Source organism: Neolamprologus multifasciatus, chromosome 16 (genome assembly GCF_963576455.1).
Source record: "Neolamprologus multifasciatus chromosome 16, fNeoMul1.2, whole genome shotgun sequence".
NCBI lineage: Eukaryota > Metazoa > Chordata > Actinopteri > Cichliformes > Cichlidae > Neolamprologus > Neolamprologus multifasciatus.
Window position 1 is genome coordinate 15,745,448 of NC_140454.1, and position 20,662 is coordinate 15,766,109.

Here is a 20,662-nt window from a genome sequence, read left to right on the forward strand (position 1 = left end):
GGAAATCTAATTGTTTCCTCAGCAGCCCACCCCCAGTGTAGGTTTCACAACAAGGCCTGATGGAGAACACATGGCATTGTTGCTGTGACCCAAAAAAAACTGGTCACATTTTTCCTACAGCCCTGAGACCTTTCATCGCCAACCATAACAATTCCTGACCCCGCGTTCCTATCATGAGATTGCAGTCCAGACAGATGTGATCGTGGTGCAAGTCTGAATGTCCTTTTCAGTGTAACTCAGCAGGGGATGGACAGCACCGGAAAGTGTCCACTGGAAAATAATCAGGAAATTGTCCCAAAACTGATATGAGGCTTATTTCAAGATACAAAGTGACTCTAATGTCCAAAATTTTAGAAAAAAGGGTGAAAGTATGCTGAAGTTCACAGTTCCAGCAGCAACATGAAACAGAATATCTCAGGGTAATTTGTCCTTAGGTATACTCAAACCATGTGTTGGCTGGTGATAACACAGTCAAGCTACAGATGGCAACTAAAAGAGCACTAGGAGGGAGTGTGTTCTTACCAAGGCCAACAACCTACAGTGAAAATTAATTTCATAAGACTGTGATTTCCTTCCATGATGAGGAAACATGACCTTTGAATGAGTTCAATTTGCCAGAGGTTTTATGCATCTGTCCAAATAATTCCTAATCCTTCTGTTGTTCCCTTCTCATGCAGCGTATGGACTTTCCAGGGATGACAGAAGAATTTACTTAAATTATTTAAATTTATTGAAAAAGTGAACTTTTGAATTCAGACTGAGGCAGAAAAAAACTCTTAGCTTGTTTACTAAATAACTGCCAATAGCAGATTTTTATGTCCTGTAACAGAAGTTACTAAGGTGGCCCTGAGAGGCCAAACGGACTGCAACTTAAGAAAACACCAGCAATAAGAAAATAAGCACACAAAACACAACAGAAATAGCAAAAAAGGAAACAGAAATAGGAAAAATGAAAACAAAAATAAGAAAAAACTGATTTCCAAAAGCACAAGGGAAGTGTTTCTGGGGAGACAACAACCCGACGGACCAGTTGCAGGAACCCAAAACATGCTAGGTGTGTTTTATCATAATTCATATAATACTGACGATGGATTTTTAGGCTAATAGTTAGACTAACACACTTACCTCTCATCTTTTCTTTCCTCACAAAACCGATAAAGCGCCTTGAGGCGACTGTTGTTGTGATTTGGCGCTATATAAATAAAATTGAATTGAATTGAATAGATCCTCCACTTCTTTTAAGTGTCTCCCAGCGCAATTCTTAGCATATTTTGGTTCCACAACTGGTCCGTCGGGATTATTGCTTCCCCAGAAACACTTCCCTTGTGCTTTGGAAATCTGTTTTTTTCCTATTTCTGGTTTGTTTTTTTCCTATTTCTGTTGCTTTTGCAGTGTTGTTCTTATTGCTGGTGTTTTCTTAGGCTGCAGTCTGTTTGGCCTCTCAGGGCCACAGTAAGTTACTATGTACATGTGCTCAAGAGTAAAAGCTGTTAAAGCTTCAGGACAAAGTCAAAAATGAACACTCTTGCTACACCACAAGGAAATATTTAGATTTCTTCTTGGAATTTAGTACATAGTTAGATTTACTACTGAAAGGTAAACTGTTCTGTTAAGATTGGACTCTTTCTCATCTTATCTGTGTTTATTAGTATACTATATATAGCTGGTCACTAAGGGGTTAGATGTCCTTTATTTTATGTTTTTCTCCAAACGGTACATTTTCACTCCACCATTATGGAAACAAAGACATGTTTTTAGGGTTTACGGGTGATTCTGAATTGTCTGTAGGTGTGAACGTGAGTCTGAATGACTCTCTGTCTCTCTGTGTTAGTCCTGTGATTAACTGATGACCTGTTGAGGATGTACTCACAAAGAAATGACTGAAATTAAAGTTATTTTGGTCCCTGCCTCTTTTTTTTAAAGATAGTGGTTTCAAAATAAGTAGCAAAAACCTCCCTTTTCCCACATTTGCTGCAAACTAGCGAGACAGGACTCTGTCACTAAGGAATCAATCAATATCTTCCTCACTGCAATACTTTTTAATTTATACAGGTATATGAGTAAGTATGCGTCAGTGTTGATGTTTCGCCCTGCCGTTATGTATGTGCACAGTATGTGTACACGAGGCCCTCCTTTGTACACAATAGACATCCCATTCCTAAAAGCAGTTATCTTCCCAAAATGTGAGAGTGAGACACGTTTTAAGGCTCCTAAAACTGGACCCCGTCTGAGTAGAGGACAGCGGGTCAGTAAAAAAAAAAAGAAAAAAAAAAGGAGGAGACATTTTTGTTTTTGCAGACCAAGACAGAGGCTTGGTTAGACACATATGATTTGATCTTGTGATGTTCATTACGTGAATTATAGACCGCATGTTTCGTCCTGTTCATTGTCCATTAACCTCCTAACTCTTCCACAACATGCATTTTTAATTTCTCTTTGATATTTGGGCATATTGGGGCCCAATGAATGTAAAAACAAAGAATTACGAGATTTTTTTTAACCTTATTTTTGTTTTTAAGAAAAATAAGAGCCACATATGAGGATATTCGTTTAAAATTTTGATAGAACAGTAGCAGTATAATGTCCTCGTAAGTGGATATCAGGCCCTTGTAGAGCAAAATTGAGTATTTTAGTCTAAATAACCCAAAATGTGATGTGCACATATGTGGACGCCAGGTCCTAGAAGGTTAAATCAGAGTTCTCTTTCTGCAGTGAAAGTTTGGAATGCTAATTCTGAATGAAACCATCATTTAAAAACTGCACTTTGTTTTTACTTGCCTTACCCTTCTCTAATATTAAAATTTCTTAAATGACCTGAAACATTTAAGTGTGACAACGATGAAAAAACTAAGAAGTCTGGATTATTTTGTATCCATGTGTCAGCTACATACAACAGGCGGTTGTTGTCTGTTTGTCAGGCTCTTTCACACAGGGCACTCGCAGCCTGTGATCCCTGCTGAATTCCTCTTTCCAAGAATCTTAGGAAAAGAAAATCCTCCCGTCCAAGAGTTTTAGTGATAGCAGCAGGTTTTTGCTTCCCTCCCCTCCCATCTACTGCACCATTACTCCACAGTTAGTAGCTCTTTCTTTGACAAGGTCAGGCCCAGTGGAGAGGGACTGCGGGCATGGATGAGGCTCCTGATTGCAGGTTTGAGGAAAAACTGCCATTACAAATCACGTAAGAAGCTACAGCATGTTACTAATATATACTGGAAAGATGCAGTAAATATGCTCACTAACTCACCTCCCATACCCTCCTATCATTTAGGCAGTCATGTTTGATCAGTGTTACTGACCACTGCTGAAAAATTCAGCTCTGAGAGCTCAAATAGAGTTCATAATTATGTAAGTTCAAGAGTTTATTCTGAAGACAAGGTGCAAGAAACACATCCTTGCTTTTACCATGAAAGTGTGTGCAAATGTCATGATATTGAGGAGTCACAAAATAATGATGATGCCTGCAGCATTCCTATCAGTGGCCATCCCTAAGCAGACAGGAAAGTATAAAACAGGCTCGGGTACTAGATTAAGAATGTAGGTATGCACTTGTTTTCATGGAACGAGGAAATCTTAACCATTTATAGATGAAACCAAACAGAGACCAACTTGTTCCCACAGACACAGAGGGCGTCTATATTAAAAAAAGATCAGTGGACTGTCATTGTGCTCAGTTTCCTCAGAACATGTCATTTCCTTTCCTTCTTTAACACATAACAGTGTTTCTTATGGTGGAAAGGACACCATGTCTCCCAGCATACTGCCTCTAATGGTTTCCAAATAGTGGCTTGTCTTTTTTTTCTTTTCGATGCACGTGTTTCTCCATGTTCATCCCTCCCAGCACTAAACATATCAGTGATCTGTTAAAAGTGAGAACGTGTGTTCAGTTTCTAATGTCATCCTGGTTCTCCAGGCATTCAAAACCATAAAATGGATTCTTTATAACCCCAACTAGCTTGCACAACTGCTTTCACCTTTATTTGATCACACTGTGATTACACTTGTGCTCATGTTCCTCGGTTATAAAGCCAAGTCTTGGGAATTACTTCAAACGCTTTGCGGTACTAACTTATTTCCTCATTACTACAATTTAGGGTACTTATTTGCCTTTTTATTACCATTCTCATGACTGGAAATGAAAAAAAAAATCCACTAATGACGCAAAAGAACAATGAGGACTTTTGGAAGCACGCCGTCTCCGCTCTCAGAAAAGCCCTGAAATTAGCATATTTAGTCTCCACCAAGAATCTCTTTCATTCTTTGAGTCTCTCTCACGCTCTCTCTGTCTCTCATGTCTGTCTGAACTTTAACTTTATTGTTTCCCTTTTGCATTGCTTTCATCTTCTGTTTTTATCTTAAAAGATAGCATCTAAAACCTCCATTCTATCCGAAGCCGCCAGATGGCGATAGTTATGGTTGGAAGAAGACTTCTGCTCCTAGGGAAGTCTATTGGTAAACGGTTTTCTGATGCGACTTAACACTTTCCTGCTGAGTTTATGGGCTCAGTTATTCATTTTGGGTCATACTGAATGAAAAATTAAGTCGTTTTTTATAAATTTAGTCAACAAGTTTTAAAATATGAGGATTATGTGAGGTATAAAATACACACACAGCATGCAGTTTCACAAACACGTCCTGGTTTGGCAAATACGAGTGTACAAACGTTACCGAAGCGAGGCTTTGGCATTTGTTTAGTCCTGTGATAAACTCTGAGATCCAACTTTTATTTTCTTAAAACTAGAACACAAACAAAACTGATGTCACAGGAGAAGTTGGACAAAAAAATTATTATGCTCCACTAACGCATCATGTTGACGTAAATGGCCTCCATTTCTCTGTTAACAACCATCGCCCAATCGCGACAGCTGTGTGAAATCTCAGCCAAAGCAGACAGCTGCACAGGATGAGTCGGACCCATTCAGTGAAGCGCTCTTCTCCATGACTTACCTCAGGGGGAAGTTTTCGGAAGAAATGTTTTTGGAACGAGATGCAGGAGGGAGAAACAGATCTGAGGGGAACTACCTATGTTAGTTTCTAGTGTGTTCATAAACAATTGCAACTGGGGTGAAACAAAAACCTCTGCAACATTTTGGATGTGTTACAATATGTACAAAACTCTTCGAATTTAGGAAATTTAAGCTTTAAATATGCATCGAACAAACACAAGGACAATGTAAAATGCCTGTGTTCTTGGAAATGGACCGTTTGTCTTTGGCGAATGTTTGTGTAGTTCATCTCTCGCAGACCAGGATGTCTAATCTGTGATATTTTTTCTTGTTTTTACAGCCGAAGCACAAACTATGCCAAGGAAGGAAAACAACTCACTGTCTTAGCACTTACAGCAGCACTGGACAATGACAATTTTTTCCTTCGCTCCCGGTTGGCACAGTAAATCAGTGAAAGACAGGAGGAAGCCAAAGTGGTCTGCTGAGCCCATCGTCAGACTTATGAATCCTTCAGACGCGGAATGTGGAAGTTCCCGCTCTGGTTTCTTACAGGCTTTCCTGCATCCACAGCAAAGGTCAGACTGACTGTAAAGCTGGTCTGGTAAATTCTTAGTGGATGCCAAAGTCAAGTTGCATGAAATTCCTGTTGTCAGGTCCTGTTGTCATCTCCCTCAGGAGGTGTTCTTTCTCGCAAGGGGGAGGTTTTACAAGTCTGGATTTTCAGTTCCCGACTTTATGTGGTAAATGGTCTTTACCACATCAGAGAGCTAAGCTGAGACATTTATGGATCCTACGAGCAGTCTTCGGAAGAACAGAGAAACAAAAGGAAGCTGGCCAGTTAATCATCCGGAAAGTTCGTCTTTGAAATGCACAAAAATCCGAATCCATTTAAAAATGCGTTCATGGGCAGGATGGTGTTCAGGGACAACTTTAACAAGGGGGTAAATGAGGAGCTACATTTATGAACTTGAACACACTTGTGTCGCTATGATGGATGTGGGTGAACAGAACCCAGGACAGAGATTTGAGTGCACATTTGTGGTTAGGTGAAGGAGACAAAAACACTTAACTGAGATTGGGAAATACTGTGGTTTTGTTAGTAAAATGATCTCAGGTCACAGTTCTCAACCAACAGATCCTTGTTTGAGGATCTCCGGATGAGCTCAGTACGTAACTAAGATTTTAGAGGCATATATGTTGATTCCTCTCTAAGCTTGTGGAAGCTCAGATAACCCATGAAGCACATCTTTACATCCCACTTAATCCAACTGTTTTATTATTGAAAAAACTTTTTTGCAGAACAAATGAAATCACGTCTCTTTCAACACCCAAATATGTGTTTTCATTTGCTGTGGAAAGTAGATGCTGGTTTTTTCAAAGCACTGATATTTTAAGAAGGTAAAGCCCCTAGTGTAATAATCAGAAAGCCATCTGATGATTTGTGCAGCATGTGTCAGCAGCAAAAACAGCATTTAGTCATGCAGAAACCCTGACACGCTCTGAGCGTGTTATCTCATTGTGTTTAGTCTATGTCTGTCTCTCTGATTTAAAACCCTCTCTCATTTTTCTCTTTTGCTCTCCCTCACTTCAGACACTTCTTCTTCCTCTCTGACCTTTTCTTTCACAGAGGTTAATGATGTGAAATTCAACTCTTAGACTACAAGAAAGGGTGATAAGTATGTCAAACTAATGACTTACAGCAGTGGGATCCTCCATACGGTGAAATAGTCTTAATAGACTGATTATCTGATATGTTAACTTTGCATTGTTGTGACACTTTGATTCCCCACAACATGACTACAAGGCTATGATCAGGCATGACACTGATGTTGAGTTGAGCTGGAAACAGTGACCACCTCACATGACACAAGGGTTATTACCCCATCGCGGCTGCTGTGCATCCACAGCACCCAAATATCAGGCTAACCTGATATTTATTCAAAGTTGAATTGATGCTTGTGGTCCAATTAAAGGGAACTTGTTGGGGGTTCATTTACAGCCCTGATTTTCCCAGGATTCATAGGTTAGAGAAAATCATATTTATTTTATACTGGCCCCTATGCAGCCTGTCAGTTCATCTTTTCCTGAGACTTAAATACACCATCATGTGTGATCATGGCCTTAAATGGTATTCCAGATTGAAAAGCAGCTGGTAGAGCTGGTTAACACTGAAGATAAAAAGGGAAAAGACAGAAACAGAGTCAGAGAGGGAGGGAGAGAGTGGTCTTTGCAGAGCTACTTGGAACAGTAGTTAAAGTAGGAAACTTACCCTGGCACCCTTCTCTGGGAAACATTTACAGCCTCCGCTGCAGTCTCTTCCACCACAGGGGACATTGTGCTTCTTCCCACCCTGCAAAAAAACAAAACACACAAAAAAAAGCCCACATTACATATTGTACGCTGCTGATCACGCCAGCACCTCTGTTATATCAGCACGGATGACTGTGTATACTACTGTCTGCACAGTTGTGTATCTAAGTGTTTTCTGCAGAAAGGGTATTTTGGAAATGGCTCGAATGAGTCACAGAGGACATTCATTCATAATGGATGGTCGTCTGTTTATGAGAAAAAAAAAGAAGGAGAAGAAGCTGGGTCCAGCCACAGACGGGAACAATCTGCCCTTAGATGTCTGCATACCAACCAAACCACCCACCATCACAGGCTCATCTGTCCTAGACATGACACAAGCACAACACAGACCAGAAGAAAGAAAGTGAAAGTAGTCACTCACCAGCTTTGCCAACCCACAGGTCAGAGGTGGCAAGACCCTAAGCTAACTGAGAAAGCTTAAGGCATTAATTAAGTCAGAGCTGAGGCTTATACAACTTCACATTTATCTTGTGCTTTGAATAAAATCCCCATTCACGGTCTAATTCGAGCACATATTGCCTCTGAAGCAGAAACATTTGAACTCCCGACAAAACCATGAACACAACATAACATGTACAGAACCACACCTCAAGCCTCGATACCTCAAAACATGTGGATTAAAAAAAATCTGCTCAATTTGAGATCACTAATTCAGCTGCTCTTTTTATATATTTTCAAGTTCATTTGTGATGCCTTAAAGCACCCAGCACTGCTTCCATTGAACTGTATAATATGAACAGAGCAGTTTAAAATGTTCCATTAAACTTCTACCCAGCAAGGCCGAGAATAAAAACAAATCAAACCAACACAGAAGGCTTGGTTGCTGCATTAACTCCAAGGTAGCAATGTTTAGGGAACTAGGGTAAAAAGGCCATTCAGTGGCATTTTAGTAGCACATACAGATGTTACAGAAACTGCCATGTAGCTGATGTATTTCATGACGTCTCACACTCCCTACCTACGTCCTCCACCCACACACCCATACCATAGCCTGCTTAGGCCTCAAATGCCTCAATATCCCCCCCTCTCTGTTGTAAAAAAAAAAATCTAAATGAGCACTTTATGCCCACAATGGCAACAAAGTGGCAGATAAAGAATCAGAATGATTCTTCTCCTTAGTTTGACAGCCGATCCCAGCAGCCCTATTTACAAAGGCCACATTGAGACCTTGTTCATGCACAAAGACCTTCTTTTACCATAGAGGCATCGTCCTTTATTGGTCCCCTATCTCCAACAAAAAGACCCTCTTCCTCTCCCTTATGGAATGTACAAGGCTGCATTTCTTTGTTAACAATCAGTGGATCTGAGGAGTTCCTTCCAAACCACCGTTTGATGCCTCAATGGATTTAATTTAGCCTGCATGTGGTGTCAGACTCCAGCAAACAGCATGCTTTCCTTATGCCCCACATTTCATCTGATTATTTGAAACGCAGTATATCCACATCAATCAATCCCATGCAGAGGGATTACCTGTACGACAGTATTTTGGTTTTTTTTTATTTTAGGAAAAGAGACATGAAAAAGGAAGGTGATTTCAATCAGAATAAGGATGTAACAGAGTCATGGAATGACCTTTCTCCACATTACGGTGGAAGTCCAAAAGCACAGACAATAGATTGCGTCATCTCCAGATAGACTCACAAAGGAATGGGTCCCATATAGGCAATTACACATTGTGGACACACTATCAATTCAACCTTAGTTTACAGTCTCAAAATAGCTGATGGCCGTTTCAGCAGAGGACAATAGGATTGCGCTACAGTATCCTGTTTTCTCCACCCACAGTCACAATAACCCGTTGTTTGTCAAATCACCTTTTCCATAGCTTTTGCACGCCTTGGAAACTGAATTCATGATAACGTGCAGGTGCATTTGTTTGCATCCGTTCAATCCCACTCGAAATAGTGGAACAATAACTCATCATATCAGAAAATACTGAGACATGCTTCTCTCAAATTATATTAACAAAAAACCAAATGCAACATACTTTCACTAAACCAGTAAGTTGATAGCAACGCTATCCCAAAGTGTGTTTGGGCTCACTGTGTTTGGACACAGCCAAGCTGGCTCTAGACTTGCCTCTAAAAGTCATGTGCTTCCAAAATAACTGTAGTGTAGTTCATTTGTGGTTCGAAAAGCATAAAAGAAGAAGTGCAAAGCATGAATTTGTTGTAGATATAAGTAATATTTAAAATCTACTACTCCTACTGCTGATGGACATGGGCTCTTTTTTAACAAGCAATCAACAGAATATAGTAGCACAAATAGTAACATATGAAGACAAAAACCAACAATTCACTATTTACCATATGAAATGTTGCATTAGATCACACCATATCAGAAAAGTAACTGATAAATCCAGACCACCATGCAGCATGGCGTATGCATGGAGAGAAATGATCTGTGTGGCGTTCCATCACCTTGAATTAATGAGCAATTAAATCTGATAAGCACATTAATACATATTAGTGTCGAATGACTTCTTTGATGTTACCAAATAATGTCATCCCAGTGTCGTAAATGGTAAAAAAAAAAAAAAAAAAAAAAAAGGTAAATGGCCTGTATTTATATAGCGCTTTACTCAGTCCCTATGGACCCAAAAGCGCTTTACACTACATTCAGTCATTCACCCATTCACACACACATTCACACACTGGGGATGGCAAGCTACATTGTAGCCACAGCTGCCCTGGGGCGCACTGACAGACAATAAGAAAGACAAATTCAATTCCGATATATTTTACAGCAACAATTCACTTCAAGCAACAGTCACCTCAACGTGGTTTATGTTGTTTGGCATAGACCCAACAGTATTAGAAAGAAACCCCCCAAATTACACGACCCCGTGTGATCAAGCAGTTGGTGACAGTGGGAAGGAAAAGCTCCCTTTTAACAGGAAGAAACCTTTGGCAAAACCAGGCTCAGGGAGCAGCAGCCAGCCACTGTGACTGGTTGGGGGTGAGGGGAGGAAGAAGCAAGGAAAGGTAAGAATTTTTCAAAGCAAATCAGATATCAGATATTGGATCTACACATGATGTGTTGCTGAATTGTGTTTTGCAAAACACAATTGGAGTTACAGTAATGAACTATGTTGGACTGGTGCAGAGCAGCTGGTGGTGTTCATGGCCATTTTAGGTGGCATCAAGGGTAGCAGACCTCGAGGTAAATTTAAGATGATAAAGTTGGTTAGAGTCACTAACTTCCTTGTCGATCTTTGTGTGTCTATCTTTTACAATTGCTTTATTGTGCCTAGGGTTTGTTGCGGAAATTTTGCTTATCTTGTTTAATTCAGCTCCACAAAGACCAGTGAGCATCAGAGCGCAGATCAGCTCATCAGAGTCTGCACACATAGAAAAACTGACTGGTTTTTGTTATAAGTAACTCCTTTACTGTAATCATAAGTCTCACACCCAGGCATGATAAGCAAGAATGAAACAGAAACAGCCCTGCACATTCACAATTCACAAAATGCTTTCAGAGTACAGATGAAAACCTCTTCCCATGCCTTTGTTATGAGTGCTGTCACACAACAGCACATATGACATGAAACAATTCCCGTGAGCCACAGCTGTTCCTTGAGACCGGTTTACTTTGATTGGTGATCCGCGGCTTCTTGTTTACAGTATGACTGCAGTCATGATCATCTTTTATGTTCTGTGAACTGCTTTCAGTGGTCTGCTCAGCTTCACAATTACAATCACGTGTGTAAATGTAAACAGTGGTTCCACAAAAAAGGACGCCCTCTTAAGATATAAATGAAGTTCTGCATTTGTTTTTAACACTCAGACCACACACGTATGAAAAAACAAAAGGTTCTGTCTGACCGAGTAGTAACAGACAGTTTTCCACTTCTGTTCCTCTGTCTCTATGTGCCAAACAGAGCCTGACATCTTAACATGACATACAATTAAGAGTTCTTTCATCAGGAGTAAATGATCAATTTCGGCTTAAAGAAACACATTTAGTAAAAGCTACTTGCCTGCTGTCCTGAATTACCAACACTCAGTACCTTAAACCAAATTTATAAGAATAGATAAATCCATATAACTTGGATCAGTCTGGAGCCACTGATGGCATATTTTCATGTGTAGATAAAGTTTCAGTGAACAGAGCTTTAGGGGTGAACGTGCAAAGCTGCTGTGTTTATAAAAATATTTTTTTCTCTGACGAAATTTGTAGTTCTTGTTGCCTCCCTCTTCTTTATGGAGACTGCAGAATTGCATCACTCTAATTGTGCACCAACTCCTTCAAAATATGTGAAATTAGTGAAACTAAACCAGCTGGGTCAACATCACCCTATCATGCTCATGTTTTTCTCTCATACTTTGGCTTGGATTATTACACACTAGAGGTGGGAATCACCATACATCCCACGATATTATCACAATACTTAACGCACGATACGATATTATTGCAATTTTTTTAAATATTTTGCGATATTCAGATTCTGTACATAAAGGTAAACTTTATCAATATTCATTTTATCTAATAAAAAAATCTCACACTCAGTCTCTCATTTCAGTCAGTTTTATTGTTGACAAACTGAAGTTACAGTCTAGTCCAACTTAACTGAATGCAACCATCTGGTACAATTATAGCTATTCTAAACTATGCAATTTGTGAAAACTATGCAGCCCCTTCAGCAACTGAAAAATTTGAAATTAAATTAAAACAAAATATAATTTTACATTAAATAAAAAAGTTTTAAACTTAATTAACATAAAACAAGTCTTAAATTAAAATAAGTAAACTGTCATGTTTATTGCTGCCACAAAAAAAGTTAAACACATTTGGACAGTGAAGGAATGTCAGGATTCTTGCTCAGAAAAAGGATCAACATGCTATGAAGTCAGAGCATGTTCCAGTCCACAAAAACTTTTTTTGTAACAAAATATCGATTTCTGCTGTCCCTGTATCGATACATTATTAGCAAAGAAAATATTACGATACTACACAGTATCGATTTTTTCCCCCACCCCTATTACATAGACAGTATTTTCAGAAGTATTTCCAGTATTTTAGCCTATTTTCAGAGGCTCAAAATCAACTGGATAGTTGACCGATGAGCAGTTTCATGGCCAGGTGAAGAGCTGAATCTGATTGTTTCCTGTTCCCTCATTATTTCTTAACAAATGAAGCAGGTAAAGGACCTGGAGATGATTCCAAGAGCTGGACTTTCATTATATCAGTTTTTTACTGGAATTTTGAAAAGGTCCAAAAATATATAAGATCCAAAAACAGCCAATATAATACTTTTGTCAAACATCTAGGAAATAAAGCTGAAAGTTTGCACTTCGGTCACATTTTTAGTGATTTAAAAACTGTTGTGGTGTGTAGAGGTCAAATTTAAAAAAGAAGTCATTCTCCAAACCTAAACAACCTAAACTGTAGGTAATGTCTATGCGGCTTTTACACATTTCTGTATTTCACTGCATTTCTACAGCACCACACTGTGGTCCGCCAGCAATTTAAATGTCGTTTACATGCATGTCCGTCCTGAAAAATACAAAGTACTCTGCTTAGTAAAAACTCTGAAGACCAAAGATTAGTGTCATCCAGTCAGTATCCCACTAGTGTTGAATAATTACCATGAGTGGTTTTTGGAGAACATTACTACACCAAACTTGATCTTTGTAGAAAAGTTCACTTCATTTTACCCCAGACATTACTGTGAAAGTTGGATATGATTAGCATATGAATTCTTGGGTTGAGCAGAAGATTAGGAAGAAAAATGATGAAACCTCTTCTATGTCCTTATAAAATTTGATGTTGATGCCATTCTGAAGTAGAAAAAAAGATTTTTTATAACTGGTTTAGTTGTTTAATTAATATTGAACTGTAGTACAGAGAAGATGAGATAGAGTAATGTGCCGACCCTCTTGCCAAACTTAAAAATTGCTATGGTCAAAAAGTCAAATTGCATCATTTAGTTAGACAACTTTTAATAACTGCAATTAATTGCATTAACTGAATCTAACAGATTTCTATTTGTGAGCATTTCCTCTCATCTTGTTCACTTGTGTCGACTACAAAACAATCAAATCCTGTGTAACCAGTCAACACACTTTTTTCTAAACCACTTATCATCCTGTACTTTATAAAGAAAGCAGTCAAAGGTCATCACAAATTCCCAAGAACAAACCAGATGCTTTAAAAGTCATGCTTTCCTGAAAACCCTCTGTCCAAATCTTGTAATTCAATGAACTGTAACAGTAAGTAATAAAATCAGTTATCGAAAACGTCGCTGATTAATTGGTGAATCTTTTAGCCTCCAGCAAGTCACACTGCACCACAATCTCACAGCTGAATCAGATGTGTTGTTGGTTGGTTTGTGGGCAGCTTGACTCACCACAGTCTCGGTTTTTCCCCTGTTCCGTATACGTTAGTTTTACCACAGACAAAACCGCTTCTTAGCACTTCCTGTGAATGCCAGACGCAGCCAAAATCAACAAAGAAACTCAGGCGGGAGGACAGGATGATGACAAGACAAAAGATGAAGGAAAATACAGACAAAACAAACTGAAGGCGAACTATAAATAAATATGGAGAGAAAAAATGTCGGACTTAGGCTGAAATTAGAGACGCATTCTTATCATTTTGGCTTCCAATCTGCAGCACTAAAGAAACCACAAAGATCAGGGGTTGATTTGTGGTATTTTAAAGCAATCAGCGGTCCACGTGACTGATGCAATGAAATGCAATGGACTACTAACCTCTATAAACTTGAAACAATTTAATGTGCCCCCAAAACAGAAGGAAACAGAGAAATTCAATTCGAGATAATCTTTTAAACATAAGTTAGTGCAGATAAGTACATAAGGCCAACATCAGCGGATTCCAAGAAATGCAGCATGAAGGCAGACGTGAGTGTGCACAGCTGGACATTCCACTTCTCCCTTGCATATTTTCCAGTGAAACATGCAAACAGAGTATTAATAGGGAAAAACATGAATAAAAATACGGTGAGAGATGTTGCCTGACTAGAGCAAAAGTGATAAAGCAGAAATTCCTCTTAAACACATTTTTTACACTAAAGGGTTTTTAGCACTCTTGCTTATTAGATTGCAACTATTTCATTAAAATATCTAAACATCAACCAGTCAACACTGATGGCACAGGAAGATTTTGGCTAATAAACAGCAAACTCCCTTTGAGCTGGTTTCTCGGTATCAGAGGTATCAGATGATCAGAGGTCACAGCCTGCTGCAGGATGAGCCTTTGATCTTTGGCCTTGGGCGGGTGTTAACACACTATGAGGAAAACTGAGGACAGAGGTGTAAAATAATGAAGAGTCAACAGAAACTAAATCCTCCCAAAAGGGCCATAAGTGGGGTTTTTTTTTGTGGGATGTTTAACACAGGCTTTGCTTATTTTTAATATTAAGGATTTGACCTTTCCACTTTGACCTTAGCCAAGGAGCCAAATGCCCGATCCCACTACTGAACTTTGTAGATGCTACACTCCTGTAATTACTTGTCTGCTTTGTTAGATATTCAAACAGATGCCTTAACTGCCACATATATGACTGATATCTCAGTGTCTGGGAAAATACACTGATGCTCATGATATTTTTTCAGTATAAAAAGAAAAACAGATCAAATAACATCCCGAGCATTGTGAAATTTCCTTAGCAGATCACACTTTAAAGCATGTTCCAGCTGCTTATGTTCATTCTTTAAGAGTTTGTATGCAGATCTTTCAGTTTGCTCAAAATAAGCAGTGCATCATAGTGCTAAGTGCTTATTTTAAGTGCTTATTTTTCCTCACGCACCTAAATTTACAGAATTCACTTCTACTAGTGGACATGAGAATAAAGAGGACTATCATCACCAGCAACAGTGCAAAGTGGGGAAGATGGAGTCAATCTGCAAGATGAGCAATTAACTGGTGGCTTATTCTTTTATTTATTAGTTACAAGTACTTGTCTATTTCGCAGAAAACGTAGTTCAGTCTCTACTTTGAGTCCTTTAAACACATTCAAAGGTCTGGCTTTATTAAGGTATCATCCCAAACAAGTAATTCAGAATAACTGTTCACTGTTAAGATAAAAAAAAAAGAATTAATAAAATATAGTATATTTTGTAATCTAGTGTTTGACGTTGGTGTAGACATGACTGGTTCAGACCATCCTAAACATTAAACAACAGCTATAGCCAGCCATCTCTGACCAGTGCCTTCATGGCATATTACAAACATGTTGTATATATTTGAATTCCAATAAAGTGCGTGGCTACAGGAATGCTGTAATATCATTATTACACGTAGAGATTAGATATAATATGTGTGACCTAGGAAAGAGCACATCTATAGAAATGCATCTGTTTTCACTACTTTCATGCTTCTGCGCTCCCTCCTGCGTGTCTGTGTGTATACATTTGTACAGTGTCTAATCGCTCACTGTTACAATTCCTCAAGGTCGCAGCTGCCATTCATCACACTAATGATGGTGACGTTAAAGAGAAAGCTCAAGCCCGTGAACTTGAAACACCTGGCCATAAGTTCATGATGGAAAGATGCTGTGTGAAATGCCTTGATGCATATTTGTACTATATCAGTGCTTGCTGTGATACTCCCCTTGCCAGCAGAGAACCATCTCAGTGATGGATTCTCTGGGAGTACACAAACTGGAGTTGACCTTTATATGAAGAGCAGAGCCCGACTGATATACATATGATACCATATATCGGCTGATGAATTATTTTTTTCATTTCAGACACATGAAACACAATAGATTTTCCTAACGTTTGTGATGAGTATTTATTCATGATTCCTTCCTAAGATAACTTTTTAAATTTAGTTTATCGGCTGATATAAATGTCAATACCAGCATATCAACAAATCATATCAGTCGATACTGTCAAGCTCAAATCAAGCGGTAACTTAAAAGGAAACTTAAAAGAGGAAAAAAAGTTGTGTAAAGGACATGTTATGGAATCTTGTTTACAAAAGTGTAGGTTTTATTTCAAAATTGCAACTTAAAAGCACAAAATTTGTATCTATTTCAATCCAAAATCTTTGCTTATAACTGGCAAGAAACATTTTTTTCTTCAACTAAATTAAAATTTTGGAGTCATCTCATTGTGCCCAGAGTTTTGGTAAATACTTGCATTATTAATGAGTGTTACATAGGTTGCTGATACATAGAAATGTTTTGCTAACCACTGAAGTAAATGAAACAATAACTCGTTCATTCATTCCTTAGGTTGAATTGCAGTCTCTTTGGTTATTTCACAATCTCTGTAGACAGATATCTGTGTATGAATATGTAAAGTTTAGCAAAGATCAGGATTTTTGCCTTCTATTTGTGTATCTGTCAGATATCCACTGAGCAGTCATGTGTGAGCAGACTTTGGTTGCATGAAGGTAAACGTGTGGAGACCGAAAGGAGGATACAGTGCAGAGAGAGTAAAAGAACAAATCTGGCTCTAGACTTTAAGCCATGTTAAAAGTAATTTAGATGAAGAGTACGGTAGCACAGCATTTGTTTATATTCAGCCTTTTCTTGTTATTTCATCAGCACACTAATCCAAACACTGTGAAATTATTTAAAATCAAAATACTTCTGTTAGTGCTCAGTCTCTTAAATATTTCACATGTGGATTCTTCTGTGGAGTTTAAACCTCCAGAAGTGCTTAAAACACTATCAGTGTGGGCTGATTCCATCTGGCTAATGCTACGGCCTGTTGAGAGAAGCTGAACAATATCTTGATTCACTGCCACGCTGTTTGAAGCCTCCCTGTAGTGTCAGTGAATCCAGGACAACAAAAGAAAGAATTTGGGTGAAGGCATTTGTGATTCACTGGATAAAATAGAAAAGACACATCTCCAAAATAACCCCTGTGGCTGTGAATGGGAAGGTCTAAACATAAAAAATTCTGAAGTGGGCTCAAACATAAAAATGAAAACCAAAGACCAAAACATGCTGACTGTTGCTGCTGTCTGGCTGTGTGACTCCTATGTGCTGTACTGTTCATGAGTTTGTAAAATTCTAAATGAGCTTAATCTCTGTTTAAATGAATAATAAAGAAACTTTCTTCTCTATTTTTTCTTCAGTCAGGCTGTTCTATTTTACCACAGTGCAGTTTTAACAAAAGATCTAATGGCTTAAAAAGTAAGGCAACATGTCAGCAGGGCGAGTTTATACAGCCAGTGCAGGTTTGTCTTCCGGCAATAGTCCAGCACTGAACAAAATCAAATAATCAGATTTGAACTGTAACACAAACACATATACATACATCACATCCAGAAACAGGAAAATCAAAACATCAAACATTACCATGTTTCTTTTGGCATAGTGATAACACTGGCATCTCTTGATATAACACTAAATGTCCCAAAAGAACAATTATGCCCCAGTCACTGTTTCTTTCCTCTTCAATAAACACTACAACTTGTATGCATTATCGCATTTCCATAACTAACTGTGCTTCCTGTTCCGTCACCAACTTCCTGCAGCAGAGCTAAAGTCCCCCGTGTGCACTCACAAACCCCCAGAGGACATGTACATCTACAGAACAGGAAAAATTAAAAGAAAATAGGAACATTTTAACACCATAGATCCGTGAGAGCAATGAGCAAAAAGAAAGATAGGACAGACACTGAGAAGAAATAAAAGAGACAAGCAGTAGTAGTATAGTGCAACAGGTATAGCACAACAATACATTTAAAACTGAATACCAACTTTGTCAAAAACTTGTTAAAACTGAGGTCTTTTGATAGAAGGCCTCTAATGGCACCAACTAAAAGACAGAGCCAATATAATCAAAGGAAGGGCAAGTCAGCAAGGTCATTTGGCTACAGAGTATCCAGATCCTAACAGCAAATATTTTACCTGGATTTCACCAATCGCTGGAATGTCAGTTACACAAGAAAAGAAGAGAGAATAATTGCACTTGATAGAATCAGTATATAATTAATAAATGTGTGACTGATTGATTTTAGAAGCATGCTACACAAATGGAAATTCAAGTAGTGCAACAGTGAAAATGACATGCAGGGGCAGAGGGACAGATCTCTCAGCAGAGAGCAGGATGTGAAGGAGAACATGAACTGAAGCAGGGGGACCTGAAAGCAGCAGGACAAACTCCCACTATGTGGCTGGAATCCAGTGTAAACACAGCTCTGGTTTCTGCTCCATGCTTGACAAACTGGGACCTTCCCCCTCCTTAACTGGTCTTGGGTCAAATGCAGGCTTAACTCCATTTCCCAGTGGGCCACTCTCCTAATCAGAGTTTCCTGCTACATACTGAGCTAAATCAACCTGGGATTATTCCAATTTCTGTTCTGGACCTCAGGGCTTACAGGTCAGGCTTTCAGACTTTGTTTTGTTGATACTTGTGCTGCTCATCAAATGACATCAATGACAGATATCCAGATGGGGAGATCCATGCAGCAGCATCATCGCTCGAGAGGACTGAGAACAGCGGGGTTTGTTTTCTTCTAGTTCTTTTTATGAGCAGACCAGAACCTGACTTAGTGTTAGGATGAAGGACAGTAGAGGTAAAGTGAGGAATAAAAAAGCAAAATAGAGTGTAGTCACGCTGAATAAAATGATAACTATACATTTAACAGATTACATGTACAACATTTAAGCGGAGAAGAATCTTTGTTAATAAGTAAAAGGGTAAGAAATTATGAGGATTTTAAAGGAAACACGAATGCAAGTATCAAACTGCATTGCATTACAGTATATTCATAAGTTTCTGAGACATGTCATGCACTGGTACAACCTCCGACCTCGTGGTTTCACTAAGAGAAAAGTGAGATGATCACCAAAATTATCAAGGTTCATTTTCTGGGAATTATGCATATCTGAGCCAAATTACACGGCAATAATATCCAAAAAAAAAAAAGAAGAAGAAGAAGAAAAAAAGACACAGACAGGGCATTATAGAGATAGACAAAATTGGACATGGTCATGTTATCACAAAGCGCATTAACTTTGCCAACATTCTTCCCATGACATGAAGTAATGAAGTCTAATCAATTACTGCACAGCTGGGATGGAAATTAATGGTCTATGACTTCTTTCCAGAAGACAAAACACAACAGTGAGATCAGAGGCTGGAGATGCCTGAGATCATAGTTACGATAATATGGATGGCCTCACACCACCTGCAAGATTTGATCAAACCTACACTTCGGTGCTTTACCCCCCCCCCCTCCAAAAACCCCATATATCAAATCTAACAGTACAGCTACTTCTACAAAGAGGAAACAGACGACTGTCACGGTTCTGGGTCGGTTCGACCCAGCATTTTGAGTTTCTGATGTTTTGGTTTATTTTTGCACTATGGGCTGCCCTTTGATACTCTTGTGCTTTGATTGATATTGGAATTCTAGGTTTCTGTTTATTCGTGTTTAAGGATTTGTTGCCTCATGTATAGTTTGGGTTCCATGCGTTATTTTCTATCTGCCTCTCAGTGTTGAGTCTGTGTGTGACGGTTTCTGGTTTCCTGTTTTACTTTGAAAGTTCATGTCTCATGTCAGTGTGTTCAGTTTTACCTCTCCCCTGTCTCGTTAGCCTGATTTCTCCCAGCTGTGTCTCCCTCCTGTTGCCCATCCCCTGATTACTCCCCTGTGTATAAAAGCCCTGTGTTTTCTGTGCTCCCTGTTGTGTTGTACCTTCAACTTGCTGTGTGTTCATGATTTCCAGTTCGCCAGCACCTCAGTTTAGAGTTTTGCTTTTGTGAGTCTTATTTTATGTAGAAGTTTGTCCAGCAATAAAGCTGCGTTTTCAGTTTAAATCTTGTCTCCAAAGAGTCCTGCATTTTGGGTCCACCACTCCTGCCTGCCTGCCACACAGCCAACCATAACAGACGACAAGTGTAGGAGGAGGGCACAAGGGGGTGGGAGATGAAATGTGAAGAAGACAAGCTCTGAGAGGAAGAGCGAGGACAAACTGCCTGGCAAGGGTCTCTTTCAGGGATGGATGAAGAGAGGAGACAGAAGACAAGGGAGATGAAAACCAGGAGCTGGCTGAGGCTATAAAAGGAAGTTAGGGACAGAGTTATACGGAGAGGATGAATTCTGGGAGGATGAAGGCTTTAGAATTCCTTCAGCACAGCCTGATTGGACCCCTGTGCCCCTCAATTAATCACTGCAAGATGGAGTAAGGGGCAAATGACAGGGAAGTTAAATACACAGTGTATAGGGACTTTCCAGAGACCATATCCAAACTGAATTTATATCCAAACATTTTCTTATGGTACCGCTTCCTCTGTGGCATAATATTATACAGACAGTATTATTATTGTGCCAAATTTTAGAATATACTTCCACAGTAAATATATTGGAGGCATCTGGAGATACAGAATAAAGAGACAGAATATGCTAAAAAAAAAAAAAAA

At 39.0% G+C, this 20,662-nt stretch overlaps 1 protein-coding gene across 1 annotated transcript in view; it reads right to left on the reverse strand.

Moving 5' to 3' along the window:
* The window catches only part of col4a2 (collagen, type IV, alpha 2), a 63,683-nt gene that overhangs the window by 32,429 nt on the left and 10,592 nt on the right, over positions 1–20,662 (reverse strand). Inside the window, 1 exon segment of the mRNA XM_085135138.1 lies at positions 7,213–7,293. Coding sequence (XP_084991264.1) covers positions 7,213–7,293 — 81 coding nt within the window.